At 40.0% G+C, this 16,984-nt stretch overlaps 1 protein-coding gene across 1 annotated transcript in view; it reads left to right on the plus strand.

The window, feature by feature from the left end:
- LOC136858758 (glyoxylate reductase/hydroxypyruvate reductase-like) overlaps positions 1 to 16,984 on the plus strand; it is a 125,406-nt gene that overhangs the window by 43,812 nt on the left and 64,610 nt on the right. Inside the window, exon 2 of the mRNA XM_067138536.2 lies at positions 11,781 to 11,911. Within this exon, the coding sequence (XP_066994637.2) occupies positions 11,781 to 11,911 (131 nt within the window). The remainder of the gene's footprint in view (positions 1 to 11,780; positions 11,912 to 16,984) is intronic.

Here is a 16,984-nt window from a genome sequence, read left to right on the forward strand (position 1 = left end):
CAATGGTTCAAAAAGTCAAAGTAGGATACCATGTATCACAGGAAGAGAAAGTATGGAAGGGAATTCCACAGGGTAGTATAATCGGCCCATTACTATTTTTAATATATGCAAATGATTTAGGGAACAATATAACATCAAAAATAAGATTGTACGTTTGATAAGATTGTTTATATGTGGAGGAATAGAAAGCTAACAAAGAATTTGTATTTAAGCCAGAGAGCAGGACTGAGAATAGGAGATGAGATGAGTGAAGAAATTGAATTAGGAAGAGGTGTAAAATAAGGCTGCTCTTTATCACCTTCACTGTTCAACATCTATCTCGAAGAAATAATCAATGAAAGTTTTAATGGAAAAAGTGGAGTTTGTGTTGGAGGTAGGAGAGTAGGGTGTATAAGATTTTCAGATGATATGGTTGTGTTGGGAGAAAGCGAACGTGAAATGATACAAATGTTAGATGAACTCAACATGAAACTAGAAGAATATGGAATGAGAATTAATAAGAAGAAGACCAAAAGTATGATAATTGGAGGAAGAGGTAGAAGTTGTCGTATTAGTATAGGGGGAGAAGAAATAGAGCAAGTCAGTAAGTATTTGGGAAGTATGATCAGAGACTATATGTATTCCACGACAGATATTAAGAAAAGAATTGCCATAGCAAAAGAAGGGTTCAAGAAAAAATCTAAATTACTTTGTGGGCCACTAAACAAAGATTTGAGGCAAAGACTTGCTAACTTGCCATTAATGTTTTCACGGCCCGTACTTATAGACATGATATTGTATAGGCTTTTGGGCTTGTGCCGTGTCAAGAAAATAAGGTGAAATTCTTAACGTTTTGCAGAAAACTGTGCTCTGCACGACAGATATTAAGAAAAGAATTGCCATGGCAAAAGAAGGCTTTGAGAAAAAATCTAAACAAAGATTTGAGGAAAAGACTTGCTAATTCTCGTGGACAGTCAAGAATTCTTCTGAGGACACAGGGCACAGTTTTCTGCAAAACTCTTCTCTTTTAATTCTTTCATGTTCTTTCCATGTGATTATTATTATTATTATTATTATTATTATTATTATTATTATTATTATTATTATTATTATTATTATTATTATTATTATTATGATTATTATTATGAATATTAATATTGCCCCCTTGCCCCCCAAACTACGTTGGGTAATTATTGGTTTGGGGGGCAAGGGGGCAATTTTAATATTTATTATTATTATTATTATTATTATTATTATTATTATTATTATTATTATTATTATTATTATTATTATTATTATTATTATTATTATTATTATTATTATTGTTACCGTGTTTTGGTGGTAGTTATGCATGAAAGAAGGTGCTGGGTGGTGAAGGGGTCTCAAGCTACTAAAGTGAAATTAATTTTAAAATTTAACAAGGTTATATTTTCTTTTCAAAATTAGGTAACAACAAATAGAACAGGTACTTAGTAGCCGAAACACGATTGACAAATACATTTACATAGGTACCCCATTTGGGGCTTCAAAAAGTCAGAAACATAATTCTTGAGCCATGAGCCCAACCTTACAATGAACACCATACAACAAAGGGGCCGAAAACCCCCAAACATGCCAGAAACACCGGCTTCCAAATACATCCAAAAGCCTCCTTGAGGCAGAAACACAATTCTCAAAAAGGGCAACTTCCCCTTAAAATACAAGCCTATCATAGGCCACTCCGAACTCCACCTTTAAGCCGTCCTCAAAGGACATATACACAGGGGCAAAATACCCAATCTACTGAGGTCTGTTAAATGACAAGAAAGGTAATACATGACCTCTAAAATCACAATTTGAGAGGAGGCGAACTTGCACTCCTAATACACTTTGTCTTTAAGACCTATTTTGGCTCTAAGGCCACTGATGCAAGGGCTAACCCCATACTACAGAGGTGACTTAAGAAACTACTAACTTACATTACTGACGAATAGGTTGCAAAAAATAAGTTCACCTCAAACAATGTGAGTGGGAGCTCGAGAGGGTTAACACTCTCTATCCCAGTATGTCGCTTTACAAGAGAATAGAAGAAAAGAGAAGTTACATTTTAGGAAAAGGTTACATAGGGGAACGCTTAGAACCTGCCCCGAAAGTTAAACTGCTGAGCTGGCAAAGAAAAATTTATTAATCGGCCATTACCTTATTGTTGACCGCTGCCGAGGAAAGAGGCGCTTCCCGCCTCCTGCTATGTACTTAATACACTGAAAGATGGAACAGAAGTGCCCGGAGACCCTAAAATCAGCAGTTTAAATACTCTCGCAGAAAGTTCTAGGCGTTAGGGGAAAGAAAACACCCTCCCACAAAGATTTTATTGGGTAGGACCCCGCAACAGATTCAAGTTGGGGAAAGATACACCAGATTGGTCAGAAATTAATTGAAAAAATTCGTGATTGGATACATTCAAAACAAGGGGAAGAAAGGGGTAAATATTGCCAACTTAAACAATGACAGAAAGAAATTTAACAAAGAACAAACTCCTGAAATTAAATTTTCTCCAACAAAATAGTTCTTTGACTCCGCACTAGGGTGCACTGTTGTTGATCTTCAGTAGTGTCCTCTAGAAGAGAAAGTTCACACTTCTTAATACAAGCAAGACAACAGTACGTCGAAAATGACACAGTTCACAAACTCAAAAATTTCCAGGTAGTGACATCTTCTGAGAAATTTGGAAATTAAGACCGTAGATAAAGTTCAGACTTCCTCCAGAAGAGGAGTTTCAACTGGCGCAACTTTTAAATAAACGGTGTGGAGGTGTACCGCCCGGTACAGACCTCCCCCCCCAAAAGTTCCTCCACGGGGTAACACAGAAGAACATAAACTTTTGTTTGAAAATAAGTTCCAAGTTTTGATGTTGATATTAAGATAACTTGCAGAAGTATTTGAGAAATTTCTTAATTCGGTTCCAAAATTTTGTTGTTGGAGGTGAAGTGAAGTCTTTAGGTTTATAGAAGTTGAATTTCTGAAGATAAGCTTTTACTACTTAAAAGTGAAGGAAAAATTTGCAATGTCCATCAGATATTGCTGTTGAATTCCCAAATGTAGTTATCTCTTATAGTAACTGTCCATGTAGTTGATGTTGATGAAGTTGGATGGCCGGACCGGCCGTTGCAGCTTGCGTCCAAAAGGAGGCCGCTCGGACCCCTTAAGTACCCTGAGATACCGCTCGCCCGCACTATGAGGGGAGCAGAGTGTTGAAACACGCCGCGCCCGCGGTGAACATATACAGGCTGCGGGCCAGTAGCAGGTCGTGCGCCGCACATCAGCCTTGGCCGGGAGGAGAGCTCCGGCTTGCCGTGCACATGTCGTCCTCGCTGGAGAGGAGGGGGCCCATCCCCCTCCCCAGTTGCTGCACGGCGCTGCGCGGCTGCGGGGGCACTGAAACATTAAGGCTAGGCGGCAGAATTGTGTTGGACCATCGTCTTTTTGAAGGCACAGGCATTATGGAGAGGTTGAGGGGCCAGCGGCGTGTAGATATCCGTGGCATTTAATCTTATGAAGCCACAGTGTAAGGTGGAGCAGGAGACGGGAGCGTGGTAATGGCCATGGCAAGAACAGGATGGCAGTTTAACGGATCGGGGCGGGTTTTACAAAAGGCTTACATCTAAAACCAAAATATTATAGAAGGGGCAGAATGCCATAAAAGTGAAACTCAAAAAAAAATATAACCTTCATATCCTTTCAAAATAATATGAAGCAAGTTAACACAAAATTACACCGGTTTCACCTGGGACAGGTGAACCCTAAATATCCTCTCGGTGGCTGGATTACTTAACAATAAGGTAACCGGCGTAAGAAAATCGAGAATGATACAAGGCCCATGAAATCTGGGGGCAAGCTTGCCCGCGGGAACAAAATTTTTGACCATAACCTGGTCACCTACCTTCAAAGGGGTTGGTCTCCGTCCACGATCATACCTTTCCCTAACCTTTTCATGAGACACTTTAAGATTGGCTTTAGCCTTCTTCCAAAGATCTTTAATGTTGTCCGGATCTATTATCTCGGGTAGAATGTCATTCAGAGACCAGAGGTTAGAGAGCGGCGAGTTGGGAACAAACTTGAACATTAAAGAAGCTGGAGTGAACTTGTGAGATTCATGAACCGCCGAATTCAAAGCAAAAGCTATCCAATGCAGGGACGTGTCCCACCTGGAAGGATCTTCATGATGATAGGCAATGAGTGCGGACCTGAGATTACGGTTAACCCGTTCAGCCAGAGATGGTTGAGGGTAATAAGCGGAAGTAGTTACATGAGAGATGGATAAGTCAAAACAGAATTTACGAAATAAATTAGATGTAAAAGCCTTAGCATTATCGGAAACTATGTATTGACAAGGACCAAAAGAAGCAAAGATAGTATTAAGACAAGAAATGGAGGACTGAGCGGTAGCCAGCTTAGTCGGAAATAACCAGGAAAATCTAGTAAAACCATCTACACATACAAAGATGAACTTGTTGGCATTCCCCTTTGACTGGGGGAAGGGTCCCACATAATCAATATACAGGCGCTCCATGGGGCGCGACGCTTGATGAGAAGACAAAAGACCTACCTTAGTGGACATGGTCGGTTTACTAAGCAAACAGGATTTACATGCCTTTACTAATTCACGGATTTCACCGTCCATACCTTTCCAGATGAACATATCACGAATCTTTTCACGAGTTTTAAAGATACCAAGATGCCCTCCTAATGGGGTCTCATGATAATACTTGAAGATCATAGGTACAAGAACCGCTGGAACAACAACTTTCATCATCTTATCATGCCTCGAAGGGCAACATAGAACTCCATTCCTCAGAACATAAGGGACAACATGTTCCCCAGAAGAAAGGGTTTCCATTATCGGAGCCAGCGTCGGATCTTCACGTTGGTATTTCTCGATATCCCTAAACAGCATGGGAACATCTGTTAGGATGGCATTAACCTCAGATAGCATGGACTCGGGAGGTGATGGACTGTCGACCTGTTCATGCTTCTCAACGTCGTCTGAAAACATACGGCTGAGTCCATCAGCGACAACATTTTCGGTACCTCGGATATGCCTGACATTGAATTGGAAGGCAGAAATACGGATGGCCCAACGGGCCATACGACCAGTACGACGCGGCCTACCTAAGACCCAGCTTAATGCTTGATTATCTGTCTCCAGGTCGAATTTGACATGTTCCAGATAGAGACGGAACTTTTCTAAGGCAAATAAGACTGCCAACCCTTCGAGCTCATAGATGGAATACTTGGCTTCTTGAGCCGATAGAGTCCTAGATGCATAGGCGATGGGTCGCCTCCCTAGTTCAGTCTCTTGAAGAAGGACTGCCGCTACCGCCGACGACGACGCGTCCGTTTGGACGATGAATTTCTTTGAGAAATCAGGCATAGCAAGGACAGGGGCATTACAGAGAGCTAATTTCAGATCTTCAAAAGCGGCTTGTTGAGAAGGTCCCCACTCGAATTTGATGCCTTTCCTACGAAGAAGGTTCAATGGCGCCGCTCTATTAGCAAAGTTAGGAATGAACTTTCTGAAGAAATTCACCATACCAATGAACCTGGCGATACCTTTAATGTCCTTGGGAGGTTTAAAATCACGGATGGCCTGTGTTCTAGAATGATCGACTGCTACACCATCAGGTGACACAATATGCCCTAGGAATGACATAGAGGGCTTAGCAAAAGCGACCTTGGACAACTTGACAGTTAACCCAGCCTTACGAAGGCGATTCAGAACTTCTCGCAGATGATCTAGATGTTCTTCGAAGGTCTCCAAAAACACGACGACATCATCCAAGTAGTGATATAAGTACTCGAATTTGATGTCGGAGAAGACCCTATCTAGTAGCCTAGTGAGCACAGCTGCCCCCGTGGGGAGCCCGAAAGGCACGCGGTTGTATTCGTATAAATTCCAGTCCGTGGCAAACGCTGTAAGGTGTTTAGACTCTTCAGCAAGGGGAATTTGATTATAGGCCTGATTCAAGTCCAAGATAGTAAAGAACTTGGCCTTACGAAACCATGAAAAGCAAGAATGAAGGTCGGGAAGGGGCACAGATTGTAACACCACCTTCCGATTGAGAGCCCTGTAGTCAATTACAGGCCTGAAGCCCCCTTGGGGTTTCGGGACTAGAAAAATAGGCGAAGAATACGCTGACTTAGAGGGCCTAATAATACCATCCTTCAACATCTGATCGATGATTTCTTTCAGAGCCTTCATTTTAGGTGGAGATAGCCTATACGGTGGAAAACGGACAGGAATCGAATCCGTGACCTCAATTTTGTATTCGATCAGGTCCGTAACGCCAAGAGTATCAGAGAATACCTCGGGAAACGACTGACACAGTTTGCGAATACTATCAGCCTGCTCCTCAGGTAGATGTCTAAGGTCTAACAACATCTCATCCTGCGTAGGCGAAATAGAAGAACATGACACAGAATTACATTTTAATAGTGGAATTTTACAACTAGAAGCAAATTTGAATGTGCACGACCTAGACTGGAGATCGAGCACAAGACCAGTGTGAGAAATAAAGTCAGCTCCCAATATAATGGGGCAAGACAATTGCTTGGCCACAAACAATTTAATTTTCCATGTAAATTTAAAAATACGAATTTTGACCAGTAAGGAACCTAGAATTTCTAATGGAGATGTATTAGCAGAAACACATTTCACAGGAGAAGAGTCATAGACAGGTAGGTTACAAACAGACTTCAATTTCGAGTACCATTCAGCCGAAATAATGGAACAAACACTGCCTGAATCTAATAGAGCTGTTATAGGTTCGTTATTTACCTCAATCTTAAGGAAAGGAACAGGTGCGGGAGTATCCGCCGCAATCTTAAGACACTCTTTGGGGCATTCAAAGGACAGATTAGCAGATTGAACGTTCCCAGAATTTTCGATCTGCTTACCAGGGGCTGAGCCTCGGGAAGATGAATTAGTTGACTCAGCCGAAGCCACTAGTCACTTTTGATTGTTGTTGGAAGTTACCCCAGAAGTTGAGCAGGAGGGGGTGCTATTCGAATTGGGACAATTCTTGGCGATATGTGAGAAAGCCCCACATTTAAAACAGCCTTGTGATGAACCAGCTCCATTATTTGCCCTACTAGACTTGATCAGAGGACACTTATTGCGCAGATGGTCAGGCGCCCCGCACGCATAACATTTACGGGGATTGACTGGTCGGCGAGGTGGAGGCCGAGTGTTACTAAAGGAAGGCGGGGGTTCTTTCGCGACACGCAAAGAATCGGCGTATCTAACTCCTTCCGCCGAGACGGCCAACGCTTCAAGTTCCGAGAAGGTTTGCGGGCACGCCGCGAAACACAAATATGACCTATAGGGAGGTGAAATTCCCTCTACAATAGCCTGCACAATCTGATCTTCAGGAAAATGAAGGGCAAACACCCTAGTATAAAACTTAATGTCCTGTATGAAATCAGCCAAGTTTTCATCCAAGCGCTGTACCCGATAATAGTATTTCTGAATCAGAGATGACCTCGCGCGGGCAGGAATGAAATTTGCAAGCAAGTGTGCGTGAAAATCTTCAATAGATGACTGTTCAGCAATAGCTCTTACTATTTTATCTGAGAGAACACCAATAGCATAAGGATAGATTATTTGTAAAATTTGACAAGGGGAAAGAGAAAACACAAGGGCGTGATCCTGAAATTCAACTAAAAATCTTAAAAATGAAATAACTTCACTGGTGGTGTTGACAGAAAACTTAGAGATACCTCTTAGCAACATTGCCAATGGATGAGGCAAGCTGCTAAACCCGGGTGACATAGTAGGTAGAGGTTTCAGGGGCAAAGAAGTTAATTCAGAACGGATGTTACTCAACGATGCACGGCGTTCAGACTCGTTGTCCAATGGGGCAGAAATAGTTTGAGCAGTGGGGGTTTTCCTATTTACTTCTCCCTTAGGAGACTCTTCCTCGCTACCTACATTCACTATGGTGGGTTGATCAGATTTGGGAGGAATTTCCCCAGTTAACAATTGAGTGACTTTACTAGACAATTCAGAAATAGTTTCAAGGAGCGTATTAGCTTCCTTCCTCTGAACGTCATTCACCTTTAGAGACAACAGATCATTAACTCTATTTGAAAAATGATATAGCCTGCCTTGCACACGCTTAATTTGATTAGGGGACGGATCATTTTCATCAAAAAAACTAACGACCGATGCTAGCCCAGTAATGTTCTCGACGATCGTGGAAAGAGAGTCATCAATTTCTTTCTCTCCCAAATTGGGGATGGAAATGGGCAAATCAAGGGAGTCTCTAAGCTTGTTAGTGTCGATAGCAACCGTGCCTCCAGATTGCACGTTTCTAATAGTTAATTCGTAGATCAACTCCTCTTTGCGCAAGTAGTTAAGGAGGAGAACATCGCGAGGGCCGGGCATGATAACAGAAAAATTTTGAAAAACCTCAATAAAAAATTTCCAGCAACTGAGAAAATGGTTAGAGTTCGGATCAAAACAGAGTTTAGCCGTCAAAAGGGGCTAAATTGAGACCCATTCAACCACGCTCTGCTACCACTTGTTACCGTGTTTTGGTGGTAGTTATGCATGAAAGAAGGTGCTGGGTGGTGAAGGGGTCTCAAGCTACTAAAGTGAAATTAATTTTAAAATTTAACAAGGTTATATTTTCTTTTCAAAATTAGGTAACAACAAATAGAACAGGTACTTAGTAGCCGAAACACGATTGACAAATACATTTACATAGGTACCCCATTTGGGGCTTCAAAAAGTCAGAAACATAATTCTTGAGCCATGAGCCCAACCTTACAATGAACACCATACAACAAAGGGGCCAAAAACCCCCAAACATGCCAGAAACACCGGCTTCCAAATACATCCAAAAGCCTCCTTGAGGCAGAAACACAATTCTCAAAAAGGGCAACTTCCCCTTAAAATACAAGCCGATCATAGGCCACTCCGAACTCCACCTTTAAGCCGTCCTCAAAGGACATATACACAGGGGCAAAATACCCAATCTACTGAGGTCTGTTAAATGACAAGAAAGGTAATACATGACCTCTAAAATCACAATTTGAGAGGAGGCGAACTTGCACTCCTAATACACTTTGTCTTTAAGACCTATTTTGGCTCTAAGGCCACTGATGCAAGGGCTAACCCCATACTACAGAGGTGACTTAAGAAACTACTAACTTACATTACTGACGAATAGGTTGCAAAAAATAAGTTCACCTCAAACAATGTGAGTGGGAGCTCGAGAGGGTTAACACTCTCTATCCCAGTATGTCGCTTTACAAGAGAATAGAAGAAAAGAGAAGTTACATTTTAGGAAAAGGTTACATAGGGGAACGCTTAGAACCTGCCCCGAAAGTTAAACTGCTGAGCTGGCAAAGAAAAATTTATTAATCGGCCATTACCTTATTGTTGACCGCTGCCGAGGAAAGAGGCGCTTCCCGCCTCCTGCTATGTACTTAATACACTGAAAGATGGAACAGAAGTGCCCGGAGACCCTAAAATCAGCAGTTTAAATACTCTCGCAGAAAGTTCTAGGCGTTAGGGGAAAGAAAACACCCTCCCACAAAGATTTTATTGGGTAGGACCCCGCAACAGATTCAAGTTGGGGAAAGATACACCAGATTGGTCAGAAATTAATTGAAAAAATTCGTGATTGGATACATTCAAAACAAGGGGAAGAAAGGGGTAAATATTGCCAACTTAAACAATGACAGAAAGAAATTTAACAAAGAACAAACTCCTGAAATTAAATTTTCTCCAACAAAATAGTTCTTTGACTCCGCACTAGGGTGCACTATTGTTGATCTTCAGTAGTGTCCTCTAGAAGAGAAAGTTCACACTTCTTAATACAAGCAAGACAACAGTACGTCGAAAATGACACAGTTCACAAACTCAAAAATTTCCAGGTAGTGACATCTTCTGAGAAATTTGGAAATTAAGACCGTAGATAAAGTTCAGACTTCCTCCAGAAGAGGAGTTTCAACTGGCGCAACTTTTAAATAAACGGTGTGGAGGTGTACCGCCCGGTACAATTATTATTATTATTATTATTATTATTATTATTATTATTATTATTATTATTAAGCCTGCGTGGCTCAGGCGGCAGCACAACGGCCTCTCACCACTGGGTTCCATGGTTCAAATCCTGGTAATTCCATGTGAGATTTGTGCTAGACAAAGCGGAGACGGGACAGGATTTTTCTCCGGGTACTCCGCTTTTCCCTGTCGTCTTTCATTCCAGTAACACTGTCCAATATCATTTCATTTCATCTGTCAGTCATGAATCATTGCCCCAGAGGAGTGTGACAGGCTTCAGCAGTCGTCACAATTCCTATCCTCGCCGGTAGATAAGGGCTTCATTCATTCCATTCCTGACCCAGTCGAAAGACTGGAAACAGGCGGTGGATTTACATTTTCATTATTATTAGACTGTTATTGGCCAACCAGCCTCTATTAACACTAATCAGAGGGGATGTAGAATATGCCCAATCTTCGAAGAACAGAGGCATTGGCAGAACATCATCTGCAAATATTAGTGTAGGCCTATTAGGTTCTTTGAAATGTTCTTTGATAGATTTTGTGATCTGATACATGACAGTAATGAACAGGAATGGTGACAGACCACTTCCCTGCTGGACTCCTCTTCTGGTTTCAAACCAATCTGATCTTCCATCCCCTACTTGGACACAGATAAAGCATTTTTGATAGAACGTCTTTATCAGTCGGGAAGTTTGGCAAACCTATACCCTGTAGGCACACTCCCTAGGCACACTACCATAAGCCTTCTTGATGTCCATAAATATCATCACAAAATTCTTACCATATTCCTAGTGCTTCTCGGTTAGCATTCTGATGGCATATATCAGGTCTGTAATACGTATTAAATATTATTGAGTGACTGTAAGAAAATGACCTTTTATTTGTGGTATTCGTATGCTGTGATTCTTCTCTCACTTAAATACACTTAAATACAATACAACTACGTTGGGTAATTATTGGTTTGGGAGGGGGGGGGGGGGCAAGGGGGCATTATTAACATGAACACAGGCATGTAAAATGTGGAACAGTTATTAATGCAAACATTCTGATATAATAACAACAATCATAAACAAACAGGAAAACAGAACAATAATAGAGCTTGTTTTTCAAATACATTTATCAATGAGTCTTATGTGTGGAGTTGTCAATAATATTTTCAAGTAAATAGAAAAATAGAACTTGATTCATAAATAAATATTTTAAAGGAATGTTTTATGTACGAAGCTATCAAAAATAACCACAAGAAAAAATTACAACTTGGTTCATAAATAAATTTTCTTAATAAATGTCCTAGTACTGTATATTATGCATTTCATGATACGAAATGTGAAAAGCTCTACCACCAGATGTACTGCCTGAACAGTCTCCATTGGGAAATGCAATTCTCTGAAGGAATGCCCGCTTTCTAATCTCGTTTCTTGATATAAAACCATCTACCATCTCCAGATTTAACGCCTTAGCAGCCTCCGAAGAATACCAAACTCCATATTTTAAGGAGACTTAACATGTAGGAGGAGAATTTTTTTTGGTGGGGGGGGGCAAAATGGCCTTCTGCCCCTCACCCCAAGGGCAGTTTTGGGGGCTGTAAACTGCCTTGTCCCTCCCAAAATCGGTGCCACTGATACTACATACAGTACCATACAGTTTTAAAGTATGTTGAAATAATTAACAGTTAAAAGAAAGAAAGGAAGAAAGAAAGAGGGAGAGGAAATCATATACTAATCAAGATTATTTTATTTTTTATTTTCAGATGTGAATTGATCATTTGCTCTGAACTTCCATATCCTAGTCGTAAGAACATTCTGGACAGAATCAAAGGTGTGGATGCAGTATTCTGGTGGACCAAGGAAAGACTGGACACTGAAATGCTTGATACTGCAGGTATACACTAAATCATATGCAGTCTCTATATACTGATAAATACAGTATTCTTTGCATTGTTGTAATTCTTTTGATAATATTTAGTCTGTTAATTCCAACTAGTAAGGGAATTTAATGAAATTTTGATTAATTAAAAAAAAGGAATTTAAACATTATAAATATCTCAGTATTTATCTTTCATGACTGTAGTATCCTGTAAATATGTTTTCAGTTATTGCATTTTGTTGAGTACATATAGCACAGCACATGCCAAATAGATGTTCAGTACACTGGCAACCAGAGATTGGTGAAACTAGAAACCATAGCCTTTGGCTTTTGTGGCTGATGCTCTACTGATTGAGCTATAGTGTCCTTGTCATTTTGGCCCTGTTAGAGAGAATCTGAGCTACAGATCTACCACTACCGTAATCACAACTGTGTAGTGCACTACCTACCCACTGCGGCTTATTTAAATAGTATTCAGCTTTCACTATCACATTATACTTTGAATATGCATTTGGCAGGCTTTTATTGCTTTGTGCTTAATATCGCTTTGATTTACATTGTATGTACTCGACAACCTAGAGTTAATTTAAGACCATATTTTAAAATACAAACAGGTACATTTTCAGTAAAGTTGTTTTAATTTCTACTGCAATTTTTTTCTGCAGGTAAAAATACTGTGTTGTTGTTGTTGTTGTTGTCGTTGTCGTCGTTGTTGTTGTTGTTGTTGTTGTTGTTGTTGTTGTTGTTGTTGTTGTTGTTGTTGTTGTTTGAGTCATTAATCCATAGACTGGTTTGATGCAGCCCTTCATGCCACCCTAACCTGTGCTGACCTTTTCATTTCTACGTAACTGCTGCATCCTACATCTGCTCTAATCTGCTTGTCATATACCTTGGTCTACCCCTACTGTTCTTACCACCTACACTTCCTTCAAAAACCTACTGAAACAAGTTCTGCATGTCTTAAGATGTGTCTTATCATTCTATCTCTTCTTCTCGTCAAATTTAGCCAAATCATTCTCCTCTCACCAATTTGATTCAGTATCTCTTCATTCGTGATTCGATCTATCCATCTCACCTTCAGCATTCTTCTGTAACACCACATTTCAAAAGCTTCTATTTTCTTTCTTTCTGAGCTGGTTATCATCCAGTGGTATGTTCCGAGCTGTCAGCGGAGAGATGGCGTGGAATGACATTAGTAGACAAATAAGTTTGAATGGCGTTTATAAAAGTAGGAAAGATCACAATATGAAGATAAAGTTGGAATTCAAGAGGACAAACTGGGGCAAATATTCATTTATAGGAAGGGGAGTTAGGGATTGGAATAACTTACCAAGGGAGATGTTCAATAAATTTTCAATTTCTTTGAAATCATTTAGGAAAAAGCTAAGAAAGCAACAGATAGGGAATCTGCTACCTGGGTGACTGCCCTAAATGCAGATCAGGATTGATTGATTGATTGATTGATTGATTGATTGATTGATTGATTGATTGATTGATTGATTGATTGATTGATTGATTGATTGATTGATTGATTGATTGATTGATTGATTGACTGACTTCCATACAATGCCATCTCCAGATGAAAGTCTTTGGAAACATCTTTCTAATTCCTACATCAATGTTTGAAGTGAGCACATTTCTTTTCTTAAGAATGCTCTTCCTTGCTTGTGCTAGTTTGCATTTTATGTCGTCCTTAATTCTGCCATTATTAGTTATTTTACTACCCAAGTAACAATATTCATCTACTTCCTTTAAGACTTCATTTTCTAATCTAATATTTCCTGCATCACCTGCCTTTGTTCAACTGCACTCCATTCCTTAGGTTTTGGACTTATTTATTTTCATCTTGTACTCCTTACCCAAGACTTCGTCCATACCATTCAGCAACTTCTCGAGATCTTCTGCAGTTTCAGAGAAAATAACAATATCATCGGCAAATCTCAAGGTTTTGATTTCCTCTCCTTGGATTGTGATTCCCTTTCCAAATTCCTCTTTGATTTCCTTTACTGCCTGTTCTATGTAAACATTGAAAAGGAGGGGGACAGATTGCAGCCTTGCCTCACTCTTTTCTGAATTGCTGCTTCTTTTTCAAAGCCCTCAATTCTTATCACTGCAGACTGATTTTTGCAGTTGCAAGATAAGTCACCCTGAAATAAAGTATATCAAGTAATCATGGCTGACAGAGATATCAGTTTAACTATAACAGCTGTTAAAACTTGAAATAAACACAGAAAAATAAAATAAGTCTTCAAATTGGAAGCAGGAGAACAGTGGAATATACAATGTTATTACAGGGAAAAGAAGTCCACAGTCTGTTTCCAGACATTTGAACGGGTCGGGAATGTAATGAATGAAGCCCCCATCTAGCGGCAAGGATAGGAATTGTGCCAGCTGCCAGAGCCTGTCGCACTCCTCTGGAACAATGATTAATGACTGACAGATGAAATGTTGTGTTGCTGGAATGAAAGATGCCAGGGAAAACAGTAGTATCCAGAGAAAACCCTTTCCTGCCTCTGCTTTGTCCAGCACAAACCTCACATGGAGTGACCGGGATTTGAACCTTGGAACCCAGAAGTGAGAGGCCGGCCCACTGCCACCTGAGCCACGGAGGGGCTCTATTACAGGGAAAGTCGCATAAAAATGATTACAAATAACTAAATAGTGTAAAATGTGATAAGTTGGTGTCACTGTATTATATTACATGTTGTAACACATGTAACCTAGGATAAAAAGACATAAATGAACATAACCAAAACAACTGACAATTGTTTCACTTCCTGTAAAATCATAGAAAAGTTATACAGTATATACAGTAACCTTCTTTAAGAGAGGTCTTCGGTGATCAAAGTGCCAAAATATTGATATTATATACAGTCAAGAGCAGGGAATCTTGCCGATGCATCTAGTTTCCAGTAGTGTTTTCCGTCATCTATAATGTTGGCAGAACCTCCTTAATATTTGTCAGCCATACCAGTCCCTTGATTAGCGAGTCTCTTATTAGTTTGAAGAAAATTCTGATATACAAACACTAACCAATGTCCAAAGGTTAGCCCTAGGTAAGAGGTGAAAGGGGAAGAGTAGAGGAAATGTTAACCTGAGTGGTTGAAACGCACTGCATTGTAAAGGCTTGTGGGTGAGTTTTCCAAGGGCATGAAAAGAACTCTACCCTCCCTGCCTGTTCTGACATTAGTTTCATTATGAATTTGTTTTTTAAGTCTCTGTATTTTATTTTATTTTTTAAATTGTATACCTATGTGTATTGATGTATAAAATTGTTTTTGTATATAATACATTTCTTTACTAACCTAACCCCTGGGCACTACAGCCCTGAAGGACCTTGGCCTACCAAGCGACCGCTGCTCAGCCCGAAGGCCTGCAGATTACGAGATGTCGTGTGGTGAGCAAACAAAAACACTCGGCCCTTATTCTTAGCTTTCTAGACTAAGGCCGCTATTTCACTGTCATATAGCTTCTCAATTCTAATCATGTAGGCTGAGTGGACCTCGAACCAGCCCTCAGATCCAGGTAAAAATCCCTGACCTGGCCGGGAATTGAACCCGGGCCCTCCGGGTAAGAGGCAGGAACGCTGATCCTACACCGCGGGGCTGGTACTTATGTTTGCAGGAGACACAAAAATAAGTATTTGACCTCTTATGAAAGTGGTTGAAATATTTGCTACCAACTTGTTTTTTAGCTAATCACTGAAATGTTTAATTCTGAATATTGGTTAAGGTTATCAAATTGATCTTTTAGCTGTATTGACTCTGAAACTTGTATCTACTGAATGGAAACAAAGGTCGGAGGTAGGCCGCCAATCAGCACAAGCGAACTAGATAAGGAAATGGCCTTGGGGAGAAGAGAGGTGTTAAAACATTTTATCGCAGGCACAGCCAGGGAGTTAGAACCCCCCCTCCCCCATGATGGAAGTTTTACAAAATGAAATAAACAGAAACTGACAATAAACAATAAACTAAATAAACGTTCAGGGACATAACCATAGAACCAACAGGTCTGTAATTCACTTATATCAGCGTCCTTGTAATGACAAGTCATGCATGCACCTTCATTATATTATTATTATTATTATTATTATTATTATTATTATTATTATTATTATTATTATTATTAACAAATACATCACAATTAGGAAATATCCCAGTGGCAATGATCATTTACAGTAGTGTGATAATAAAGTAAAGTTAAAACATAGTTACCCAACAACAATCACAACAACAACAACAACAACAACAACAACAAGCGTTCAACAAGCAATAATTCCATGCAAAGAGAATGTTACAAGAATCAGTCAATACTGATCTGCATTTAGGGCAGTCGCCCAGGTGGCAGATTCCCTATCTGTTGTTTTCCTAGACTTTTCTTAAATGATTTCAATGACATTGGAAATTTATTGATTAACTCCCTTGGTAAGTTATTCCAGTCACTAACTCCCCTTCCTATAAATGAATATTTGCCCCAATTTTTCCTCTTGTATTCCAACATTATCTTCATATTGTGATCTTGCCTACTTTTAAAGACGCTACTCAAACTTATTTGTCTACTAATGTCATTCCAAGCAATTTCTCCGCTGACAGTTCGGAACATACCACTCATGTGATATAGATGTTGATTCCCATAGGGAATCTGAAATATTTGTTCCGAATTAGTAAATTTATAATACCAATATAAATGGTCCATTATTGGACATTATCAATTTTCCAGCTAACTCACTCCTGGCTGCCATTCAGAACAAATATTTCAGATTTCCTATGGGAATCAACATCTATATCATCTGATGGCCAAGCAGGCATCAATTTTTGGTAATGACACAAAGTATCTCATAGTGCATTGGCACTGCCGGTGGCTACAATTAGCCTACGCAGTAGCCTCCACGGTATGCACTACTAGCCATGCGTCTTGGTAGGTGTGCTAGGTACCAACTGATGAGCCCAGCCTAGCACACTTGGGGCAAAATGCTGGCAACCAAGAATGAGTTAGCTGGAAAATTTATAATGTCCAATAACGGACCATTTATATTGGTATTACATACCACTCAGTCAAGCAGCTTGTCTCCTTTCTCCCAGTTCTTCC

This window comes from Anabrus simplex, chromosome 1, assembly GCF_040414725.1.
Source record: "Anabrus simplex isolate iqAnaSimp1 chromosome 1, ASM4041472v1, whole genome shotgun sequence".
Classification (NCBI taxonomy): domain Eukaryota; kingdom Metazoa; phylum Arthropoda; class Insecta; order Orthoptera; family Tettigoniidae; genus Anabrus; species Anabrus simplex.